This window comes from Squalius cephalus (assembly GCF_949319135.1).
Source record: "Squalius cephalus genome assembly, chromosome: 10".
Taxonomy (NCBI): Eukaryota; Metazoa; Chordata; class Actinopteri; order Cypriniformes; family Leuciscidae; genus Squalius; species Squalius cephalus.
In genome coordinates this window covers 11,822,956-11,847,721 of record NC_137131.1, presented here as the reverse complement: position 1 = coordinate 11,847,721, position 24,766 = coordinate 11,822,956, and the positions used below count along the sequence as shown (strand labels likewise).

The window sequence follows — 24,766 nt, the reverse complement described above, 5'->3', positions numbered from 1 at the left end:
ATATTGTACATTACAATACATTTAAACACCCACACATACATTACAGTCACATAGGATACATATAGTCACATTATCCAAAATGCATGTTATGTAGATATGTTTTTAACTGGGTCTTGAAAGTAGCCACAGATGAGGTATTACGTAGTGTAAGAGGTAGCGAATTCCACAATTGAGGAGCATTAACACTAAATGACCTTCCACCTACCTAGACAGCTGTAAACGAGGGATGGACAATAAACCAAGTTCAGCTGATCTAAGGGACCGGGCAGGGTGGTAAGGGTAGAGTAGGTCAGACAGATATTGGGGAGCAAGACCATTTAATGCTTTGAACGTTAAGAGCAATACCTTAAAGGGGGGGTGAAATGCTCATTTTCACTCAATCTCCTGTTAATCTTGAGTACCTATAGAGTAGTATTGCATCGTTCATATCTCCAAAAAGTCTTTAGTTTTATTATATTTATAAGTGAAAGATAGACTGTACCGAGTCTTTCCGGAAAAAAACGAGCGGCTGGGGGCGGGCCGTGTGGGCGATGTGCTAAAGCTGTGCTAACGCGCCGAGCTAGTAACGTTAACAACACACAGAGACATTTGTTCAACAGTTTTACTCACCGCCTGCGGTTCCAACGCACGACTGCGGACCTTTATCATTGTGACTGCTCGATCCTTAAGCATTAGACGATCTGCAAATCCGTGATCTGGGCTTTGTTTATAAAACAATCATCGTCGAAATGCAGGGAAACAGTCTTGCTCAACTCGTTTTTGCCCCGGAAAAACAAACTGCATCCACTATTCCCTTAACGCTGGGTTCTTTGGGAATCTGTGCAGGTTTGTCTTGCCCTGGCAACCAAAAACCCACTTCTTTGGTGACACTGACTTCCCTAAAGCCGGGCAGGGCGCTTAGATGAGGTACTGCTTTCGCTCTCTTGCTCTGGTGTACGAGTGCGCGCGCGCCCGCGATCTTACCGGAGAAGTGCCCTTAGGACCCGTATAAGGAAATTCCGTTACATCTGACGTCACACATGCCCATACTCGAAAAAAACTTTCCGAAACTTGTGACAAACCGGAAGGACAATTTTTGGCACAGAAATACTCCTTCAAAACGTACAATTTAATTTTTGAAACTTTGTCCATGTTTAGCATGGGAATCCAACTCTTTAACAGTGTAAAAAACTCAGTATGCATGAAATAGCATTTCACCCCCCCTTTAAAGTGGATACGTGATGCCACAGGTAGCCAGTGAAGGTCATGAAGCAGAGGAGTAATGTGAGCAGAACGCCTAGTGGAGGTGAGAACTCTTGCTGCAGAGTTTTGAACATACTATAATCTTGGAATAAGTTTTTGGGAAGACCAAGAAATAAGGCATTGCAATAGTCCAGGCGTGATGTGATTAGTGCATGAATTAAGGTTTCAGCATCAGCTAAATTGAGAGAAGATCGTAGACGAGCAATATTACGAAGATGGAAAAAAGAGTTTTTAACAAGAGAAGAAATATGAGAGCCAAAAGAGAGAGTTGGATCGAATAAGACACCAAGGTTACGAATCGATGATGAAGGCTTAACGTGAATTCCATCAATATCAAAGGACTGGTCCATCCTTTTGACTGAGGCAGTAGAGCCAATCACTAATATTTCGGTTTTCTTATCGTTTAATTTGAGGAAATTCAGGCACATCCAATGCTTGATGTCCCTGATACATGCAGTGAGTGAGTCAGGCAGAAATGGCCTATCGGAACTGGTGGTAAGATAGATTTGAATATCATCAGCATAGCAATGGAATTTAAGTCCATGCCTGCGTATGATGTAACCGAGTGGATATATGTAGATGATGAACAATAGCGAGCCAAGAACCGAACCTTGAGGAACACCCTGTGTAAGTGAAGCAGTGGCAGATCTAAACCCTTGTATAGTGATGTAATACTTTCTGTCGCTGATGTAGGAAATGAGCCAGGAAATAGAAGAGCCAGTGATGTCAATATCAGAAAGCCTAGAGATCATTATTTCATGGCAGACTGTGTCAAAAGCAGCGCTTAAATCAAGGAGCATCAAGATGTCTATCAGCCCTGAATCCATGGACAAAAGAATGTCGTTAACCACCCGAAGAAGGGCAGTTTCAGTGCTATGTGATGGGCGAAATCCAGACTGAAAAGGTTCAAAAAGACCATTAACATCCAAATGTGATTGCAATTGTGAAGCAACAACCCTTTCAAGGACTTTGCTTAAAGGGATACTCCACCGTTTTTTCATATTAAACTATGTTATTCCCTTAACTAAGACGAGTTGATACATACCTCTCTCGTCTCAGTGCGTGCACTAAATCGCTCTGTCTTGCGGCGAAACTTTGTTAGCCCAGTTCATTCAATATGTGCCAAGCAGAGAAGCTACCAAACACCTCCACGTTTTCCCTATTTAAATACAGTTACTCGCGTAGTGTAACTCGACCTAGGACGGTGACACAAAACAAAACATTGCGCTTTTCTAAGCGTGTAAAATGGATAACTATATTGTATGGCGGAATACCATAGCAAGTGCTTGGAAGCACTTCGACTTCGGCGCAGTAATATCTTCACTCGTGAAAAATCCTCTCACCGGCCCCCGCTCCCTCTAGTGAAGATATTACTGCGCCGAAGTCAAAGTGCTTCCAAGCACTTGCTATGGTATTCCGCCATACAATATAGTTATCCATTTTACACGCTTAGAAAAGCGCAATGTTTTGTTTTGTGTCACCGTCCTAGGTCGAGTTACACTACGCGAGTAACTGTATTTAAATAGGGAAAACGTGGAGGTGTTTGGTAGCTTCTCTGCTTGGCACATATTGAATGAACTGGGCTAACAAAGTTTCGCCGCAAGACAGAGCGATTTAGTGCACGCACTGAGACGAGAGAGGTATGTATCAACTCGTCTTAGTTAAGGGAATAACATAGTTTAATATGAAAAAACAGTGGAGTATCCCTTTAAAAATGTTAAGTTGGATATTGATCTGTAATTGTCCATATTTAGGTGGTCTAGGCCTGGTTTTTTAAGAATGGGGGTCACCGCAGCCATTTTTAATTCTGCTGGAACAATGTCAGACGCCATAGTGTGCAACCTCGGGCACACGCAACTTAAGCAAAACAGTAGGTGTAGGATCAAGCCGGCAGGATGTGGAATTTGACGTCACAATTAGATCACTTATGGCATTCTCGATACGTCCGCGATATTAATGCGATATGGCTCAGCTTGTCAGTTAACTACGGCTCTTTGTAGTGAATGCCGCTCCATCTGAAAGCAGGTGATGGCGATTTACTACTAATCAAGGAACCGGCTTTACTGACGAGATGCGCCTAACAATGTCATCCGATATATCGCCCAGCCCTAGTCTTAGATGTCACTCTGCAGGACACTGTCATCACTGCTTGACATGTCGTGTCAACTGGCCATGTTCTGTTGACAAATAGCTGAAAATATTGCATCTTATCCTCTATACGTGTGAGGAACAGTATAGTGAGTGATGATGTGCTATCAGAGCAGCGCATGAATCATGTGTATCATGAAGGAACACGTGCTGTGAGCTGATATGATGAACATGCCACCAAACAGACAGAGCTGTGCTGCCAATCGCTCACTGCCAAATGAGCAGAAGGGAAGAATGCAGGGCAGATGAAGAGACAAGTCACTCCAGAAATCACTTAGCATTTCAAAAGCCTTTTCATTTCCTCCTTCTCCTGCATTTTCCACACGTTTCATTTGATCTGTCTATTTTGCCCTCTTTTCTTACTTGCATTCTCTCTTTCTCTCGTCTCTCATGTGTAGTAGGGATGTGCGAAACTACATATTTTTAAAACTAGTTGTTAGGTTGCCTGAAAGACTAGTTGATTACTTGAATTAGCCAGTTAATCTGAACCCGATTATATATGTTTCTTAGGGAGCGTTTACATAAAGGTCTTACTGTTCGACTAGTCGGTTGTTGGACTAGTTGATCACTGGTTGACCATCAGCTCTCTTATTTTGTCTCATTCTCTTTCTCTCGCTTTGTCAAAAAAAAAGAGATAAAGAGGGTGAAATGGACTTGAGCTCAGCATACACCTGTGGTGGTAATGGATCACATTGATTTTGCAGGACTCGTTACTGTATAAATACAGAAAAAACTTCTCAGCAGTGCCCTCTAATAATCTGAATCTAAAAAGGCCATGCAGTTAGGCACACACTTCACTTCTGTTGAGCACAGAATGTGCCTGTTTCGAACTCCACCAACAACAAAAATCAGCATGCATTCAGTTATTTTGAACTGCCCTCTTGAAAAGTGGTATGGTTGCTGGTATGCTCAATCAGACCTCATAACTAGCTTAACCAAAAAGTCTGATTACTGTTAAATCTCATTATTCATAACTTTTAAAAGGGTAGTTCACCCAAAAATGAAAATTCTGTCATTAATTACTCTCCCTCATGTCGCTCTAAACCCGTAAGACCTGCATTCTTCTTCGGAACACAAATTAAGATATTTTTGATGAAATTTTGATGAAATTTTGATGTAAAAGTTATGAGTAATGAGATTTAACAGTAATCAGACTTTTTGGTTAAGCTAGTTGTGAGGTCTGATTCAAGTCTCATTTGATCAACCAGCTTCATTAGAAAGACAATGTTTTGCTGAAAACCAGTACTAACAGCGACATGGAATTGCATGCTGGTCTAAACAGCAAATATCTGTGCATTTCTGTGGTCAGAATTTTAAATTGCATTATATTGACTCCATATCACACCATGCATAAAGCAATTTTAAATTGGCCTTCATGTGCTCGTCATCTCTAGGCACGTATAAGACACAATGCGTTCACTTTGAGTATTCTATACATTTTTAAACATGACACAATCACTGACATCCACATCTGACTGATAACAATTAATTATTCATACAAATAATATATCTTTGGTCATTATGCAAAACATGATCTGTTGGGGGTTACTTTTTGATTTAAACCTCTCTGGCTGTTCATTATCCCTTAGATATAAAACTGATCTCTTCACATGTGTAAAAAAGAAGAAATGTCCCCATAAAACTTGTTTCGCAGCTGTTCCTGTGTAGACAACTTAATGAAAGTTTAATCCACACTAATTATCAAACAGCTGTTTTATGTATAATAAATAGGCTAATATGAGTTTTGATTACAGAGATCATGTTTGAGATCTGCGAAAATGTTTCTATGCCACCTGTGTCAAGTTAGGATTTTCCACACAGATTAAAATTTGCTATTTGCGCTCCACTGCAAACATAAAACTGCTATTTTCTTGTCAGCACAAGTGTATGGTTGCTTTGGCTCTTGGTGCCCTCTCATCCACGGTGGCGATGCCACAGCTGAATGAACCGGATGGCAAATGTAGTAGAAAATGTAATCACAGTTGTGCTGTGTAATTTATTCAAGTCGATTGCAGTTGAAGCCGCTGTTAGCTGGGAGGCCAGCGTGTCGCAGACAAGTGGCTACACACTGAAATCTTCGAGGCAGAAGTCATTTTCTGCAAATATGCAATCTTTAAATTAAGCTACACTGGTAGATCGAACGCTTATGAGAAATGGATGCATGCGTGCTTCTTGTCACCACAGGGATGCATTCTCTGCTTCTCACCGTTATATGTTCATGATAAGTACTAATATATATAGCCATTGTGGAGCAATAAGTGTTTTTGTCTTGTTTATATCTGTGTAGATTTCATGCCTGGGCCAGTGCAGTGAAGCTTGGTTCATACATGCTGTTTCATGAGGTTTTCATTTGCTGTTTTTTCGAACTGTGTATCTGTGCAGAAAGAGAGGAAAAAGGGGGAACAAATCTAATGTCATCCACTATTGATTTTCTTGTTGACTTGTGCTGTAGTAGAATATGACTCAATCTGCTAATAGGTTGAACGGCTGTCAAAATTGTTGAATATAACACTCTTCATGACCCTGACATTTACAATGCTTAGTTTTTGACAGATGACTATTTGTAATAGGCAGTGCTTAATTGTTCAGCCTTCATGTACATTGCCTATGAGAATTATGATCAGGTTATTCATGCCTTCTGTCTGTCCATCCATCCATCCATCCATCATCTCATTTTGTTCCCCCCCCCATAGATTCCTGTGCTTATAGACCTCAGTCAAGATGCCGATGTCAACCTGCCAATCAAACCTCTCATTTTTGCATTGGCTATGGGAGCTTGCCTTGGAGGTCAGTTAATTATTTTTCCCCCTGTATTATATATATATTATATAACTGCATTATATAACATACTATTACAGCAACCTTGATTTAAGAGGTTTGATGAACTTAAATTTCCACTGCCTTTAGAAGACATCCTTCATTTGAATTGATCTGTGAGATATACCTTATTATATTATGCTAGTAATTAATACTTTCAAATCAGAGAACAGTTCTTATTTGATTGCATCGTGTCATTCCTAATAAGCTGTAGTTTTTCAATTCCACTTGCTTTCAAAGCACAAGAGAGCTTAATAAATTGCTCTATATTTACAAATGTCGTATGCTTACAAGGCCATCTGAAAATGCCTCATTGCCTGTTTGGCTCTAAGGACACGGAGAGAGATGTGGCAGACCTACAGTCTAACCACATGAGATGTGTTAGCTCTAGTATCGATCCATGCAATGCAAGGCAGGCTTCTGGTTTTGTTGTCACATGGACACCTTTTAAAATGTGAACATTTCATTTCAAGACCATTCTTCTACAAGGCCAAAAAACACACTTTAAGAAATATTTCATTTAGGAAATGGCAGATTTATGGCTGTAAACTTCCTTTAGAAACATCAACCCCTATAAGACATTTAGGAATTTAACTGAAAACTTGTTGGCAATACTTTTGTGAAGGAATCAAGAGCCTTCATATTAACCTACATTTTTTGTTGTCCTTTTTATTGTCTTACATTATTTTGTAATTTGTGTAAAATATACATTTAAATAATGAATTACCATACAATTATGATTGTTTCAAACTCTGCTTGATGATCAAAGTTAACAAAATATATATATATTTATATAATGGACTTTCTTCACTTCAAAGACAAAAAAGAAAAGGCATTTGAATGATAAAGGAATGTAAATGACCTGGCCAGAGTCTAAAACAGAAGCTTTCCATATGCTAAAGGCACATCACACGGGCAGTTTCATCCCAGTTTTGCAAGTCTTATGAGATTGAGGTGTGGGATTAAATGTCTGTGAATCTCCCCCGTACTACAACTGATGAAGGCACCTGGATCAGAGGCAGGACAATAAATTGAAGAACACGTCTAGACACTCCAGAGTAAAAAATTTTAGACATGCTATTGATGAATTGACGACCTCTGTCCTTCATCAGAAAACTAGTATGCCTTTGATTTGAGTTGGGACAGAAGTCCCTCTTTGTGCAATGCATTACCAAAGGAAGCACTACAAAAGAAACCCTTGCTTAATCACCTCTGCAGTTTAGCACTGGAGGTCATTTCATGGCTGATACTCTAACAGGAGTGATTGCACCGTGGAGAACTTTAAATTGCAATCAGCATAACAAAATCTGCTGTGCACATTGGCACCAAATCAATTCTAATGTTCATTTATAAAGAACCATGTTTGTGCAGTGCTGTGTTTGTAGAGGACATGTAGTGCTATTTAAACATTTACAAATTCTCAGGATGTCTATGTTTATTCAGGCTATCAGAGTTATCCAAGATAGTCATTCTTTTTTTTCCTTCTCTTTCTATGAAAGGAAATGGGACACTGATTGGAGCATCTGCTAATGTAGTGTGTGCTGGGATTGCTGAACAGCATGGCTATGGATTTTCCTTCATGGAGTTCTTCAGGTATTTATATTGAGCACAAATGTATTTGTCCACAGGTTTTATTAAAAATATAGAATCTTTTGTGCCCAACTGTGGTAGGAAATTGATCTCAAATTCTGCACACATTTTCTGCTGTTTTTAGTCATGGCATTATTTTCATACATTTTTTAATGCCAGTCTATTCGTTCTGTATAGTCAATTTCACATGACTCTAAGATTGGTTGCTTGACATTTTGGTCAGGTAGTCTGTTTCTGTTTAAGTGGGCAGTTCTTAGCCAGAATAAGCTTCAATGAGCACCCGACTCTTACAGTAATGAAAAATGTTTTCCTCTTGGTCAAAACTAGCATTGCTAACAGATTGCTAAAATTACCCAAGCATGCTCTAGTGCAAGAGTCAATCCCCAAGCTTTATAACCAGATGTTTATAGCCTTTCATGTACTCTCACTCTTCAGGGAAAGCTGTTGGCCAGTGGTAGCTTAAGTGACACTTAGGAGGTCTGTTTCAGGGCAAACTCTGACACACTGTTCACAAGCATCTGCTTCTGGTTATGTTCTCCCTTCTCTAGTCTTCACATTATAAAATACACCATTTAAAAGTGGAGCAATATCAAAATCACAAAGAGAACAACAGAACCGTCAGTTACAATCAAAATGGCACCCAACACAAGCTCCTCATTTATGTAAATGTTATGTCGTGTAAATGCTTTAGTCGGACTGAAATCATACTGTCGGACTAACAGGACTGAGATAATGGAATTTGTAGTTCAGCTTTGTCCAGCATGTATATATTTTTATCACATTATAGTTGGTCTTGCTATTATGCGCTTGCTCTGAAAAACACAGGCGACTATTTGATCCTTTAAATATTTGATTAGCTGTTGTGCCTTGAATACGTGGACAGAGAGATGAAGACTGTAGCTCGTATATGCAAAAATCTGATCTGATTATATGTAAATGTACTTATTGGTTACTCTACTTTGTTTACTTATTGTCGCTACCAGTGTTGACTAAGTATGCAACTAGAGTTAAAAAAGAGAAGCACAACATACAAACTTTCTTGTAAGTCCTCTGTATTAATATAATTTGTTGTTGTGAACACATTTGTCTTTACATGTTTAGTGTAAAATCAATGTAAATGGAGCATGTTCGCCATGTTCCAAAAATAACCTTAAGTGCGCCTCTCTTTTTAAGAAGTGACAGATCTAGTTTTAGAGAGACTCTTAAGACAGCTTGATTTCAAGCACTCTCTAGCATATCAACAAATACATCTGAATGTGGAAAAGGAGCCGCTCGCTGATTACCTCTTGGTGAGAGGCTTGCGAAGATATTCACACTCTCTTTTGATTCGGTTCTCCCTGCTTGTTACCACCTGCTCGATGGAAGTGCTTTCCATGCTCATGCAGATGCATACAGATATCTGGCTTTCTCCCAGTTGGTGGGGTGTTGGTGGTCAATGGTGAAAAAGAGGAACTTGAATGCACATCTGATTGGACTGTGAAATGATCCCGGTGGGAGACAGTGGGGTCTTTCAATCGCAGTATATAGAATCTGAAAAGGAAGTTTAGACATGCCTAGCACAGAGCCAGACATGAAGGCACTTCACACTTTCACTGATACCTTTGGGACTTTGTGTCTTTGGATTTACTTACATGCTACTTACAGTTTGCTTTGAAATGTGCTCAACCCCCTATACTTTATATGGAGGCTTATTCTCCATTAATTTCTAATTATTTTTTATTTTATTTTATTTAATGCTGTCATTTGCCAATAATGTATTTTGTTTTGTTGTTTAAATGTCTTTTAAATTATCATGTGGTGGCTTTTCTTAGCAAATATTGAGTTATGCAATTAGTTGCAATTAATTCTGTTAATTAATTGGCATATTATATTTTTTATTAGATTATTATGTCATTACAAATATTATAATGTTAATAATTTGTACATATTATATATTGTTTAAATATTTGATGGTAACACTTTACAATAAGTTTAAATTTGTGTGTATGTGTATAATATATATAATATATATAATATATATAAATAAATAAAACATACATAAAAATATTAAAAAGTGTATTTTATATATATATATATATATATATATATATATATATATATATATAAATAAATAAATAAAACATATACATAAAAATATTAAAAAGTGTATATATATATATATATATATATATATATATATATATATATATATATATATATATAGTAAAAATAATATAAGTAAAAATAATTAACATTTTAACATAACATTAACAATCCATCTTCATTTTCAAGCAATCTATTTTGTGGTTCTTTTTCTTGTCTGTCTGAGTGGCCATGGCACTTTTAAACCCTGAAACAGGAGAAATCAATGGCATTAGACAGAGCCCAAGGCCTCACAGCTCAACACAGGGAAGGAACGGGAGCTCAGTCTAAACTGCACATCAGACAGGGAGATAAGGTAGATCAATTCAAGCTAATCTTGCAGTGAATCCAATCCGTCCTAGTGTTAGCAAGAACCCCAGATTCTGCCTCGCTCTACACTTTTTGAATAGCTGCCACTTGCTTCTGATTCTGCTTCAGTAATGAAGCACCTCCGCTAAGCCAAAGACCTGTTCGCTGCGTTCACTCATGATATTCTCTCCTTCCTTGTTCTAGGGCCCATGGCACTGTCCAGAGGCAGGTAGAGCAGCTGAGTGACTCCGGGTTGAGCCAAATAGGGATGGGCTGGTGGCAGCTCGGTGGGTGAGGGAGGAGGGAATCGCCTTTGGGATCTTATTTTTTTGGCAGTGCTAGGAAAACAAACAGGGCGGCAGCAGATGTTTGAGTAATTGCTCATTCATCAATAACCTCCCTCCTGCCTGATTCTCACAGAGAATCCAAGTCATCCTTATCAACTGCTGCATATCATCTGAACCACTTTTATACCACTTTAGGTACAGTCCCAGATGTAGAAAAATTGCGATATAATCCTGGAATTTTGGGGCTTCATTTGAATGCCCTGTAATGGTTAGAACTTTGTGATGAATGGGTAAGTCCTCAGCTCAGCCGGTAATTGGCTGATTGGTCGGTTGCTATGGGGATGAAGAGGGGACTGATACTTTCTCTGGTGCTCTGGTTAGAAACTAGTGATAGAGCACCACTGATCGCAAAGCAGCCGACGTTCCTCTACAATGTTCCTCTCCTGATTTGTAAACTAATATTTACGCCACACTTTTTTGTTTTAATTTTAGCTTAAGCTTCAGTCTTTTTAGCTAATGTACTACCAAATTCTTTTTTTTTTGTCCCGCCTGTTTACATTCTCATTAGACATGACTGGTATCCAATATCTGTGTTTACATTAATCCTCACCCAAAATGATTTTGTTGGTGATCTCTTTACTACAGTATATTACATGGTTGACCCTAGGGTTTTGAGTGGCTGTGCTATTAAAATTATTTATATAATTCACGTCGGGTGGTACCATGATTATTTGCCAGCACGGATAAGTTAAAAGCGGACATGGATGTTTGCAGTGTAAAATCTGATTGAGCGGATATAGACCAGCAGATCTACGGTTCATTAGATCTAGAACTCTGAAGTAAAATTGTGCGGTAAGATTATATTTGGATGAATTTGAATTAATTAACGAGAGTGTGAATTACCTGTGTCTGTACAGCATCTCTGTGTAATAGTGAAGCTATGACAAAAACAGCAAAGTTATCACCTCGTTGCTGAAAATTTGTATGTAGCTTTCAGTAGCAACACTGTTTTATTTATAAAATTCCCGGGGCAGAGATTGAAAACCTGTTTCTATGCTCCTGAATATTTCGGTGTGTGTGCAATTTCTACTGCATACATACATGTAGATCAGTGCGTTTTTAAACAGCGTGTTCAATTAAAAAAAAGAAAAAAAAAAAGAAATGCTAATAGGTTAGACAGCTCACTGACTACATTGTAAAAAGTGATCAGTTGATTTAACTTAATAATTTTAATGCAACCGGGTTCCTCCCTTTTTTAAGTAAATAAACTTCATGTGTATTTAAAAAAAATAAGTTATCTTCACATAACTTAATTTCTTTTTTAAATTATGCATGAAGTTTATTTACTTTACTTAGAATTTTAAGGCACCTGGTTTCCTCGCTTTTTTTAAAGTTAAGTCAACTGATCACTTTTTACAGTGTATACAGAATATTTACAATTTACCCATGTTATTACAATAGTCAAGTCAAGTCAAGTCACAATTATATAGCGTTTTTTACAATACAGATTGTTTCAAAGCAGCTTTACAGAGGTAACAGGAAAATAATGCAAAAAAGTTTGTTTCCAGAAGAAAATAGCATCACAGTCCAGCTTAAGAAATCTCAGTGATGTTTCATTTTTGTTTTAAAAAAGTTATTAATTTAGATAATTTATATATATATATATATACTGTATATAGCCACTCTGGAGTAAACCGTGATGTCATCGTTCAGCTCAGTCAGTTCTTGTATAATAGTGTTTTTTTTACTTTTCTATGAAAGTATAAAAGTGTCCACACTGCATTCCCTACTGTTCTCTGACAATGAAATTAATTTAATCTAAACTTTCTACTTGCTCCAAAAGTCTTGGTCTGATCTCTGTATTTGTAAGTGACAGAAAGTCTTTCACTGGTGTTCAGATGAGTCCCGATTTTATTAAACCTTGCATCACTCTCTTTTCCTGTCAGTCTCCTGCCCTTTTCCACTCACCCTAGCCTATCCCAATAGAGGTGATATTGGCTTGTGATGACTCGCTTTGCTTTGCAGCCTTGTCCCTCTGACCTCCATATATACTTTTTCTTAGAAAACCATCATTGACCGTGTTTGGCATGAGGAGAGTAGTCAGAATGACCAAGGCTTTGGAGACCTGCTCTTAAATGGAGCATGTTTATCACACCAGGGCAAGTTGCCTATATTGAGCACTTTTTTTCTCTTTCCAACATCCATCTCCGTGTGGCATTTTCCATCTCTGGCCAAGCCCTCTGAGTGAACTGCTGAATTAATGAAGTGACATACGGAGACATATTCTGACCAGCTATAAAACTTTAATGATGCAGAGCTTGTAATTCCATGTTATATGCAGTTATCCCACATTATTGATAGGCTGTAACACACAAGTGTGACCTGAGCAGCTCTCAAGAGAAGAACCTGGTGGAATATATAAGAATAAATAGAGAAATGAACCATAACAGTTTGATTGCGAACATATTTTGTATTTGCTTGCCTTTTAGGTCAGCAAGAGACATAAATGAGAATGAGTAGTTAGAGACTCTGCATTTCTTTTTGCTTTACACTGATGAAAAGACATTAGTGAAAATTGTAAGAAGCTGCTCTCGTGTAGAGACCAATCTAACATAGTTAAATTGACTAGCACACTAGTAACTAGTAACTATATATTTTGTAAATATTTTAATATTATTTCATTTCATACCTCAACACCTTTAGAGGCTAAGTCTCTGTGTGTGTGCATAAATTATATTATATTATATTATTTTGGTGGTGTTAGTGTTGTAAAATTACACACTTTAGCTTTAATATTTTTTTATTATATTATTTTAATGATCATTTACATGCACCCTTCCTAGTTTTCCTTACTTTTATTCTCTTGTGCTTAATCCATACACAGTACTCTGAAATGGTAGTTTCAATGAAAGGAAAACTTAGTTTCAGTAATGCATGTATTTTATACAAGATATATATTTGCATCTGTGTGTGTGTGAATGTGGTTTAGATTAAGATAGGTATAAATATAAATGTAAGCATTTGCATACAAATGCATCAGCATTTTCATTAATGCTGCTGAATTAATTAAACTGAGTCTATTGCAAAACACTTCCAGCAAAGAATCCATGAATACCATCGACTTTCTTCAGGGCAGATAAACAGTCGGTGTAACTAAAAACAACAGAGACAATACTGGCTAATTTAAGGGCCTCATTCTGTTGTTTCTAATAGACGAAGCCTCGCTTTCCTCTTCTGCAGATCTCCCACATCATGCGATGTAATTAGCATTCCCATTTTCAACCGCTGTGTCTTGATACCCTCGTGTCACACACAAAACCATAACCTGTGCTTGGAGACTGCAGGGTTTGTAATTTGCATTTGGCACTGATTCACTTACTTACCCTGTATGGTAAATCAGGAACAATGAATCCCATTCTGCATGGACCACCACAGACATCCTTTCCTCAAGATGTAATAGCTGTACAAAAGAGAAAATAATAGAGCAAATCTTTTTCACAGCCTCAGTCAGGCACCTTCTGCTACCTTCTGGCTTTAAGACAATATCGAATGTACTTTATAACAATAAAACAGTTTGTTTCATTGTTGTATAGCGTATTGTTTAAGGAAACATTTCTAGGTCTAGTGCAGGGCAGGTTGGGACATAAAAAGAAAACAGAGAGCAGACGCATTCAAACATGGATGTGACTTCTACTCTAAACAGTTTGAATTGAGTTTTTTTCTTTTGGTGCTTTGCTTAATCTATCAATCCAAAGAGTTGCAAAAGTGCTGAGATAAAGTTGTTAAGCTGTATCGTCCTTCAAGAACAAGTTTTAAACAAAAGTGATAAAGATAAGCTGGAGATATTCAAGAAAAAAGTTGTCATAAAAAAGTTTTCTTGAATTATTTTCTTTAGTTTTCAATGCATTGAAGTGTACTTTAGAACTATTGTACATATATTTAGATTTTATTGGTGGCACAAATGCTAAATCAAAGCATGGTTTATGCATGCAGAATTCCCTTAGAATTTGTAGAAAAATAAAATATGGAATACACATTATATGTTAGCTCTGAGGCCATCTGTATGTGCTAGTGTATGCTTAAACATTGACAAAAATCACTTTTAGCAGATACGCATTTAAAATGTATAGTCTTTCTCTTCCAGGAATGTGAATCAAATATTGATGGCTCATGGTGTGCCACAGATTTTAGCCCAATCCAGTGCTCTCTATGAGACTGAGCCTCCTGTGACCAACCAGCATGTACTGTAGCAAATCATAGTTCATGGATATGAGTTAACTACATTGTTCTTCGTCTTTTTTAAAAACTCAGCTTATCAAGTGATTTCATGGGACCCTTCATGGGCACATCAATCGTAAAATTACAATTCAGAATAATTGATTTGTAATCAGTTGTCTCTTCTTTCTTACTTTCTTTCTTTCTTTCTTTCTTTCGATTTTTCTTTTTTTAGATAGTGTGCTTGATAAAGCTGTGTGGTAAATCATGAATAAGGTCTGTTAGGCTACTTACTCGGACTGTTGCTGAATGACTGCTTTGATTTTATTGAAAGATTAAATTACACTTAGATTGCACTGAGATTATCAAAGTCATTCAACTGTTTCTGGGTCCATTTCTAATGCTGTGCTTAGAGATTATAATAGTGCAGTTGGCCTGTAAGTGTTGAGAACTGAGCCACTTAAATGTTTCTTTTTCAGAGTACATACACTTTAACCACTTTTTTAAACCTTTATGCAATAGCTTTCTGCTTTTTGCTATATCTTTGATTTCTGTCCATTCAGACCTTTTATGATCAAAGTTTCATGCTATTACCGTGCTGCAATAAGACCCCCTCTCCATGTCAAATTATACCCCTTTCCCATTTGTTTGAAGCGCTGTAAAAGTCTTGGCCACATAGGAATGCTTGTTAGAAATCGGACTACATGCTAATGGATTTCCTCTTTAAAATTCATTTAGAACAAAGAGAAAAGGCTTTTAAAAGTTTATCCTGATCCTGATGTTGCAGTCACTGGTCCATTAAGGTTCTGTACTTCTAAAGGCTGTCAACCTCAAGCCTCGTGCGATACTGTGTGTGTGTTTGAAGGCGACTCTTGGCAAATGATTAGAAGCCCATTATTGGGAGATAGGGAGGACCTAGATTGGAGCTATTTATAGCTCCTGCTGTAGTCACATTGGTAGCATGATGGATGCTGTCAGGCTTCTGTAATTAAGGGAGGGAATTTAAGTGGCACACCTGGGTATACAGGTTTACAGCACGGCAAAGAAAGATCCGCGTTTGAGTCTGTGTGTGAGAGAGATTCAGACTTTCAGAAGAACACACATCCATTTGTTTACTCCATACATTCAATTAGTTTAGATAGAAATCTTAATGGAGAACATGGAATTATCATTTAACTGCATTTTGATTGTTGCTCGGTTTCTTTATTAATTTAACATGAGAACAGTGAATGGTGTGTAAGTTTTATTTTGTTTGATATTTGGAATTCATTTTTTTTGTTTGCACAATTTTTCAATACCACTCCAAACAAAAATTTTATTGAACATAATCCTTGATTACACACACACACACACACACACACACACACACACACACACACACATATATATATATATATATACATACATACAGACCCTTTCCAAAAAATTAGAATATCATGGAAAAGTTTATTTATTTCCATAATTCCATTCAAAACGTTAAACTTCCATAGATTATAGATTCAGGGCCCACAACTTAAACGATTTCAAGTATTTAGTTGTTTATTTGTACATAATTTGGGCATTTCATTACATGAAATCACACAGTAATTACACAGTGATACCATGGTCATTGAACCAGGTTTTGGTTATTTTGGCAGTGTGGGCAGGTGCAAATCCTGCTGGAAAATGAAGTCAGCATCTCCATAAAGCTTGTCTGCTGAAGGAAGCATGAAGTGCTCTAAAAATGTCCTGGTAGACGGCTGCGTTGAGTGGACAGCACAGTGGACCAACACCAGCTGATGACTTGGCTCCCTAAACCAACATGGAAAAACTTCACACTGGACTTCAAGCATCTTGGATTGTGTGCCTCTCCATTCTTCCTCCAGACTCTGGGACCTTGGTTTCCAAATGAGATGCAAAATTTGCTTTCATCAGAAAAGTGGACTTTGGTCCATTGTGCTTTATTAAATCCAGAGTCAATGCAGCCGTCTACCAGGACATTTTCAGAGCACTTCATGCTTCCTTCATTTTCCAGCAGGATTTGCACCTGCCCACACTGCCAAAATAACCAAAACCTGGTTCAATGACCATGGTATCACTGTGTAATTACTGTGTGATTTCATGTATTCTAATTTTTTAAATCCTGTTTTCGTGGCTTTTATGAGCTGGAAGCCCAAATTATGTACAAATAAACAACTAAATACTTGAAATCGTTTAAGTTGTGGGCCCTGAATCTATAATCTATGGAAGTTTAACGTTTTGAATGGAATTATGGAAATAAATAAACTTTTCCATGATATTCTAATTTTTTGGAAAGGGTCTGTATATATATATATATATACTGTATATATATATATATATATTAGGGCTGTCAAAAGATTAATCGCGATTAATCGCATCCAAAATAAAAGTTTGTGTTTACATAATATATGAGTGTGTACTATGTATAATTATTTTGTATATATAAATACACACACATGCATGTATATATTTAAGAAATATTTGCATACATATACTGTATATATATTTATATAGTTTATATTATATATAAATATAATTTTCTTTATATATAAATAACACATTTTTCTTAAATATATACATGCATGTGTGTGTATTTATATATACAAATTTAATTATACACAGTACACACACATATATTATTAAAAACAAACTTTCATTTTGGATGAGATTAATCGCGATTAATCTTTTGACAGCCCTAATATATATATATAAATATAGCCTTCAATATTTCAAGTAAATATTGCTTCAAATTGTTCAAGAAGGTATTCCAATAAATAATCAGTAAAGATCAAAGAAATAAATTAATACAGTTTGTTAATATCCCACCAATATAGGCATTTTTACCAGAAGTGCATTTGATCATTCACTGCTCAAAACCAGCTGCCTCTCTGAAAGAGCATGGATACCTAATTGGTTCCAACAATATTGTAGAAAGAAAAATATTTTTTTTCTCTTGTTAACATGCTACCAAATTAGTACTTTTCATATCCTGGGTTTGAATTACCCAATTAATTAAATTAGTTCAAGCATTGTGATGTCCTCATCTACTGTAGATACAGAAAGCTTGTATTTTCAACCTTGTGATTTCTGTCCCTGTTTTTTGATTTTCACCCAGTTTCACTTATATGACCTAGAGAGACCAGATTGATCTAATGGACCTAATGAAAAACATTGTTCTATTTCTTTTTTGTAGTGAGTGGAATTGCTCATTGCTTGTTCGCCTCATTTTTACACCCTTTTTTTTACACCACTCTTTTGTAAACATACCCAAGAAATGTGTCCATTTGGTGCCCCGAAAACAGCTTAATTAGGGCTTTTTAATATTAATACGACTTATAAACAAATTGTTCAGAAATTCAACCTACTTGCCAATTTTGATATGTAGTTTTGTACATCCATATTTTCCATTCCCAGTCTGTCTCTTTCCCCCATCTGTTGGTGTGAATATACTTGTATTTCTGTGCTTGTACAGAGGAGAGAAGCATCATATGTGTGTGCAACCATGGGCAATCATGGCCTATTGTACAAACAAACCCAGAGCTTGGATCACATTGTTATTCCCAGCACCATGCCAAGCCACTTTGGCCTTCAAAATCCATCATGTGCCCCCTAATACTGGCATATAATATAATGGTGGATGTCCAAATGACAAACCATCTGGTGTGTCCCTATTGAAAAGTACTGAATGATGACAATGATGGCATTTATAATAATGTCTGAAATATCAGACCTAATCAACACTGACCTTAATTTCCACTCAGTACTGTGTCTTTGTGTGACTTTGAAAAAGTAATTTCCTTCACTAGTTTAAAAAAAAAAAAAGCTTTCTACTTTTTTTTGCTCCAGTTACAACAAAAAAAAAGCTCATTTTGATGCTTTTTGAGCCACATGAGATGGGTTTTCACGGTCGTAAGGAAATGTTGTGTACATCAGCAATCTTGTTGTGAGAGTGGGTGAAATTGTCTCAGATAGCTGTTCTGATCTCATCACATGTTTGAAATATCAAGGGTTTTTAATACAAAATGTTCCACATAGTCGATGGCCTTGAGAAAGGAAGGCTGGACAAAATGGATGAAAAAATCATCTGTTTTTTCCTCAACCCATTTTTTTTTTTTTCTTAGCTCATGCATATAGATGTTGTAGTTTAGAGGTAAATATCTGAGCTTATAATTCAAATGTTTTAGGTTTAAAGACCATTTGCATGCTGTGGGTTAACTGTTAGACATTTTACATGGTTGAAATATCTGTGTAATTGTAAAATGGACTTGTACAAATAGATTTACTGTAGGATTCACAAGCAGTTTTATGTTTTTAAAGCTATTCACATGCAAGTCTTTTTTTAATGTTTTAAGCTTTCAATACATCCATTTTGTAAGTTTCTGTAAATATAAAAAATATGTGTATGTATGTGTACATGTTACATATTACCACAAATTCTTATGAGATCAGGCCATGCATTCAGATGGTCTTATTTGCCTGTTGCGCCTCAACTTGTTTTTTGAGCATCCCACCATGAGGGTTCCAGTTTTGAGACACCTCAAAGCTTTTTGTTATGTAAGGTGTTGTTATGGTAAAATATCTAAGTTTGTAATTGAAAAGTAGATTTGAACCTAAGGAACAATTAATGAGTTGCCTTGTTATCATTGAGCAAGGTATTTAAACTAAGGTTACTGTGATTGTCCCTGTAGTAAAAAAAAGATTAATGTCACTTTAGAGAAAAGATCTGCTAAATAAATAAATGTGAATGTCATGCACTGAAGTTATTGTTGTCTTCTACATGGTCATAATGGACTGTATCACCTTTAGTCACATTACTTTTCCTTTTATTAGGCTGTTAAAGATGAGGGGGAAATACATGAATTTTATTTTAGGAAGCTTTATGTAGTACTTAGTGCCATTTAATGTGCTATTTATTTTATTCAGACAGTTTAACAAACCACATGTGGAGCTGCATTTCAGGTTGTACAACTCACAACCTGGATACTCGGTGTTTCGGTGCACATCGATTTGTCCACTTGACTACTTATGAATCAGGCACCTGGCTGCTTTATTCACATCACTCAAATTGTGCATTAGCCACCTGACCTGCCCTCACAACCCGAGGCACGTGCACCTGCTTTGATGTATGTCACACAAATGCCGTATACAGCTAATACACACCTGTACCTTGTGCAATCCAGCATTTAGCCTCCCCACTTGCCTTCTGGATACTGAACACCTGGCGTGTTTTCTGGACCAGCTGTGATCTTAGCAATACTTGACCTTAAATATGTGCTTTCGAATAATCTAATCTAATTTTAGAGAATGTTAGAAATAGATGAAATAAAGGACAGGAGGCACTGGAGGACGCTTAGTTAATTTCCAATGCGATTGTGTTACCTTCATGTTTCATTTTCTTTCTAGATTTGAATGTTTTAACAGCCTCTTTCTCTGTTGATTCTTTCACCGATTCATTATTTTGATTCCTAATTTTACACTTTTTTTGTGTTAAGGAGACAAACTAAAATGGCTTCAGTTTTACAATTTTACATTTATGCATCTTGAAAAAGTGCATTTAAGTTATACATTTTATCAGTTTGTGACATCTTTGAGATTGACTATACTGTTTGAGCCTAAGGAACACCTCAACTTAGCACATTTGTTTTTGACAAGAGTTGTTTGAGATTGTGATTTGAAGCATTATGAGAAACCCTGTTTCTCCTTCTCTTTCCATCTTCCTCCCTCTCTTTTCCTCTCAATCAGTGCCCACTTGCTCTTCCTAGCTTGTTGATTTCTCTATGCCCAAAATGTTCTGTATTTACCCAAGCACTCAGTCAGTATCCACTGGACTGCTGAAGGTATGCACTCGGGCTAAATGGATGTCCAGAGCTTTCATCCTCACAAGTGCTTCGTCATCTCAGCAGCTTTTTCACTCATTTATTCATTCCAGAATCCCTTTCTATGGGACTTTTATTCAGCAACAAGACCTGGCGCTTTTATGAACTATCAGCGAAGTAAACAGAACAGAAATTATTAAAATTGCATGTGGATTTTTAGTGTTCTGTGAAAAGAGTCTGAGTAGACATCAGATCAGAAGGCTGTTGAGCAAAAACAAGACACAGATTTGCTACTTAAAGGTGCAGTGCGTAATTTCTGCTTTTTTGGTTACACCAAGCACACTTGCAAAAAATCAAACAGGTTTCCTAAATACTCTACTATAAAGTAAACAAAAGTCGGCACACTGCCACTGCTGCTTCCAAAAATCAATTTATTAAAATGTGCAACGTTTCGACACGAAGGTCTTCGTCAGGCAAACAAGATGTCTGACGACAACGTTCTGGGGCCGTATTCACAAAGAATTTTAAGGCTAAAAGTAGCTCCTAACTGGCGAATTTAGGAGCAACTCCAAAAAATAATGGGCGTGTCACTGAAATGCGATGTTTTGAAATGCGTATGCGGCGGCTACAGGAGCTTCCAATCGCGAGGGAACAATTTTGCATTGTAGGCATAACTAGGGATGCAATAACGCCACCAACAACAACCAAAACTAGGCTACTCATTGCATGTAAACTAATTGTAACGTTTCATTGTGAATCAAATTAAAATGTTCTTCTCTTTGCAAACGTAGGCAGAGGCATATAGTGACAGATTAATTCAATAATGTTGCAAAGATATTGCATCAATCCATATGTTTCATTAGGCTACTAGGCTATTTGTTTTGCCTTACTCTTTATTCATTTAGGCTATTTATTCAGTTATTCATTATCTTCCATCCTTCGCACTACTTGTGTAGCGCACGCATTCTCAGACCTGTCACCTGTCACTCATCATCTTAGGGGAGGTGTTTGGAATCATTCCCGCGTTACAATCATCAGCCAATCAAGGTGGTCACTTCAGTCAAGCTCGTGCATGAGTAATGACGTCATCCATAGCAACGAAGACTCACTCTTAGTTTAGGAGTTGTCATTTTTCTTTACTAAGAGTAGGTCTGAAAGGCGTTGTGAATAACTTTTAAGAGAAAACTCCTAGCTAAAATCTTTTAGTGCGATATAGGAGTACTCCTAGTGGTAAGATAAAATGCTTTGTCCTGGTCGAAACGTTGGTACATTTCCTGTCATTATTGGAGTCTACCAGCCATGAACATTATGAACTTTGTTATATGGAACAAGGGCTATAGATGCTTTAAAATTCTCCTTTTTTGTTCCACAGAAAAAGAATAGCACACAGTTTTGAATTGGCATCTGGGTGATTTAATAGTGACAGAATCTCATTTATATTGGTCTCGATTATTTGATAAAGGGAGGGTTGGGTGCAGACATTGTTTTGAAAACAGATTATATAGCTTTTGCTATGTTTGCTGTGTGCTATTTTCCCTGTATAATCTGTCCACTTCCTTTTTTAATCTGTTGATTTCTTTTGTACTGACTTACTCAACTGAGTGTCCATGTGCAATTCTTAGTTCTGCTGAAAATAAGTGAGGTTGGACAGCATGCAGTATAATCCTCGTGGACAGAAGAGACGCAGCATGTTGAACCAAGGGTCAGAAGGGCACTGACGCATGCCGATCGAGTGTGGAGATTAGGCCAGTGTCCAGTTGTAATTACAATGGTAATTCCACTCTCCAGATGGATGCTTTTACAAGCGAGTACATCAAGGACGGTCCACATGTCTCTGAGAGTTGACGGCTTTGCAGAGGTTGAGGAAAGCAGCTTACGTTAAATGGGGGGACTGGTATCATCAGTCTATTGCGTCTCCAGCCTTTGACTTCACCGTTAATGCCTGGAGATCATACTTTAATGCTGTTGTCCCCTGCTTTTGACTCTGCCATAATGTTTAAAGACTCACACTTTAATACCACTTTGATGAAGCGGGTAACGTGCCTGCCATGCTCCTCTGCGGGAGAGCATCGAGACCCCTGCTGTTCAGAATCGAATTCCACACACACACACACAAACAGGCATAAACAAATGCACTGCAGAAGAGGAAATAATGTGGAACTGCTCAGAGATCGTCATTTGATAGAAAGAGGAACAAAGATGGAGTGGGTATGAAACATAAGAAGATGCTAGGTTATGTTGAAGGAAGAGCCTTCATTGGGACACAAGAATATCTGTGGTCTTTCATAAAGAAAAATACAGATTCTTGTCCCAAATGCTTCATGCTGATTTTTTTCCAGTGTAGCAGTGTGGGATTTTCAGACTTTCTAAGGTTAAATTTTCCTTGGTAGGAACTTTCATGTAGGGACTCAGAATATGAATTCTCACTGTGCTTTATTTCACAGGCTGGGCTTCCCCATGATGCTGATGACTTGCACAATAGGCATGTGCTACCTGCTCGCAACTCACATCGGACTTGGCTGGAACACATAAACTTTCCCTCTACATGGGGAGCCAGAAAGAATTTTGGTGTGTCTTCAGGTTTGTGTTTGTGTAGATGCAAATTCATGTCTGTTCTTCTTGGATGGATCCATGAAGGCTTACACATTGAGACATTATTCATCCTGAGAGACTAAGCTTTACATGCAAGAGAGGTACGGACAAGATAAACCATGGGAACATCTGATTATCTGCTGTATTCTTACAGGTGTATCACACTGCTATGGTGCTACTGTTGTTTTGTGATAATGCTACCAATGTAATGAGTGAGAGGTTTTTGGAAAACCTATTTATATTTGCTCAAAAAAAAAAAAAAAAAAACATAATCAGAAATGTCAAGATACAAGATAATGCAGATATCTGCTTATTTATTGATGCACAGTTTGGATTACGACATTTTCATTTTGAGAGATTTTTGAAAGGGATCCTCTGTGGCCCACAATTGTTAAAATGTTGAAATTGGTTTAGAAATCATAAAATTAATTAATTAATTACTGAAATAATTTGCTTCATTTAGCATATTCAGAGTGTCTAAATAATGTTATGCATAAACTTAAAAAAAATCAAGACCAATCACAGTCTGCAATTAATTAGATATTATCTAATTCACAAAACTGGTCAGCACTGTTTCATCTTATTTGTGACCTCAAAGTACAGATATGTTATATGTAAGGTTTTACTGACTTACTCTACTGAAGTTTCATTTTCACAAAATATTGTTGGGTAGCATTTTCTATGACATTCTATGACGTATTCATAATGCCTTGCAATGCACCTTATAATCAGTTTTTGTGTTGTAAATAATTGTAACCACAGTTATAATACATTAAAATGCTTACTCTACCTATTAATTGTTGTACCTTTAACCAAAATACATTAAACACTGATCAAAAATAACAATGAAAGTTAAGGCACTTTAAATGTAAATATACAACTATTAATTGTGGTTACAGTTATTTACAGTATAAATGTGAATACCTTTATAAAACTGAAGACCTCTATAATGCATTATGGATACAGGACACATAGAAAGTGTTACTGTAATGGGTGTTCCCAGGCCTTTTCTGTTCAGTCACTGTTTGTTTGCAACAACAAGAAAATCTCACATTTGATTGCATAGAGAGTTTCTGTAATCAGTGATCCATTAGATGGCCTGTGTTTTAATCAGCGCACAACATTTTTTAATTTGGACATTTCAGCAACTAATTAATCATTTCTATCACAATCCACTACAGAACTACCAGCTATATGACGAATTAAATGCGTAAGTACTTAAAGTAAATTAATGGCAAGATACCATTTCCCCCCCCCATGATCTCTATATTAAGCCCAGACATGTTTTTAAGCAGCTTAAAAAAATGCCACCATATAAGATAGGACCTTACTGAAACCCTCTATTAAAGTATTAATTTATGTGTGAATAAATAATAATCTGTAAATTGTAACTTCACATGAATGTTTGATTTTTAACTAATCATACCATATTTCCATTTACCTGTAGGGATTATATTTGAGGATAGTCATGTGTAAATAATATAATCGCCCATGTTTCTTAATAACTCATGTTGCCCCTGGTGAATAATTCTTTGTTTTACCCCCATTATGAACATTTGCTGAAAACCTGTAAAGATGATCAGTTGGTTGCTTGTCTGTACATGTTCTGACTGGGACTAACAACCATTG

General features: G+C 36.9%; 1 protein-coding gene across 3 annotated transcripts in view; it reads left to right on the top strand.

Annotated features, from left to right (window-relative positions):
• The window catches only part of oca2 (oculocutaneous albinism II), a 95,307-nt gene that overhangs the window by 67,371 nt on the left and 3,170 nt on the right, over positions 1–24,766 (top strand). Inside the window, exons 23-25 of one of the 3 annotated variants that reach the window (XM_079882803.1) lie at positions 6,084–6,177; positions 7,707–7,800; positions 22,990–23,125. In XM_079882803.1, the coding sequence (XP_079738929.1) occupies positions 6,084–6,177; positions 7,707–7,800; positions 22,990–23,077 (276 nt within the window). In that variant the 3' untranslated portion in view covers positions 23,078–23,125. Of the gene's footprint in view, positions 1–6,083; positions 6,178–7,706; positions 7,801–22,989; positions 23,417–24,766 lie in introns of those variants that run through there. The other 2 variants (XM_079882802.1, XR_013822456.1) reach the window with 2 other exon arrangements.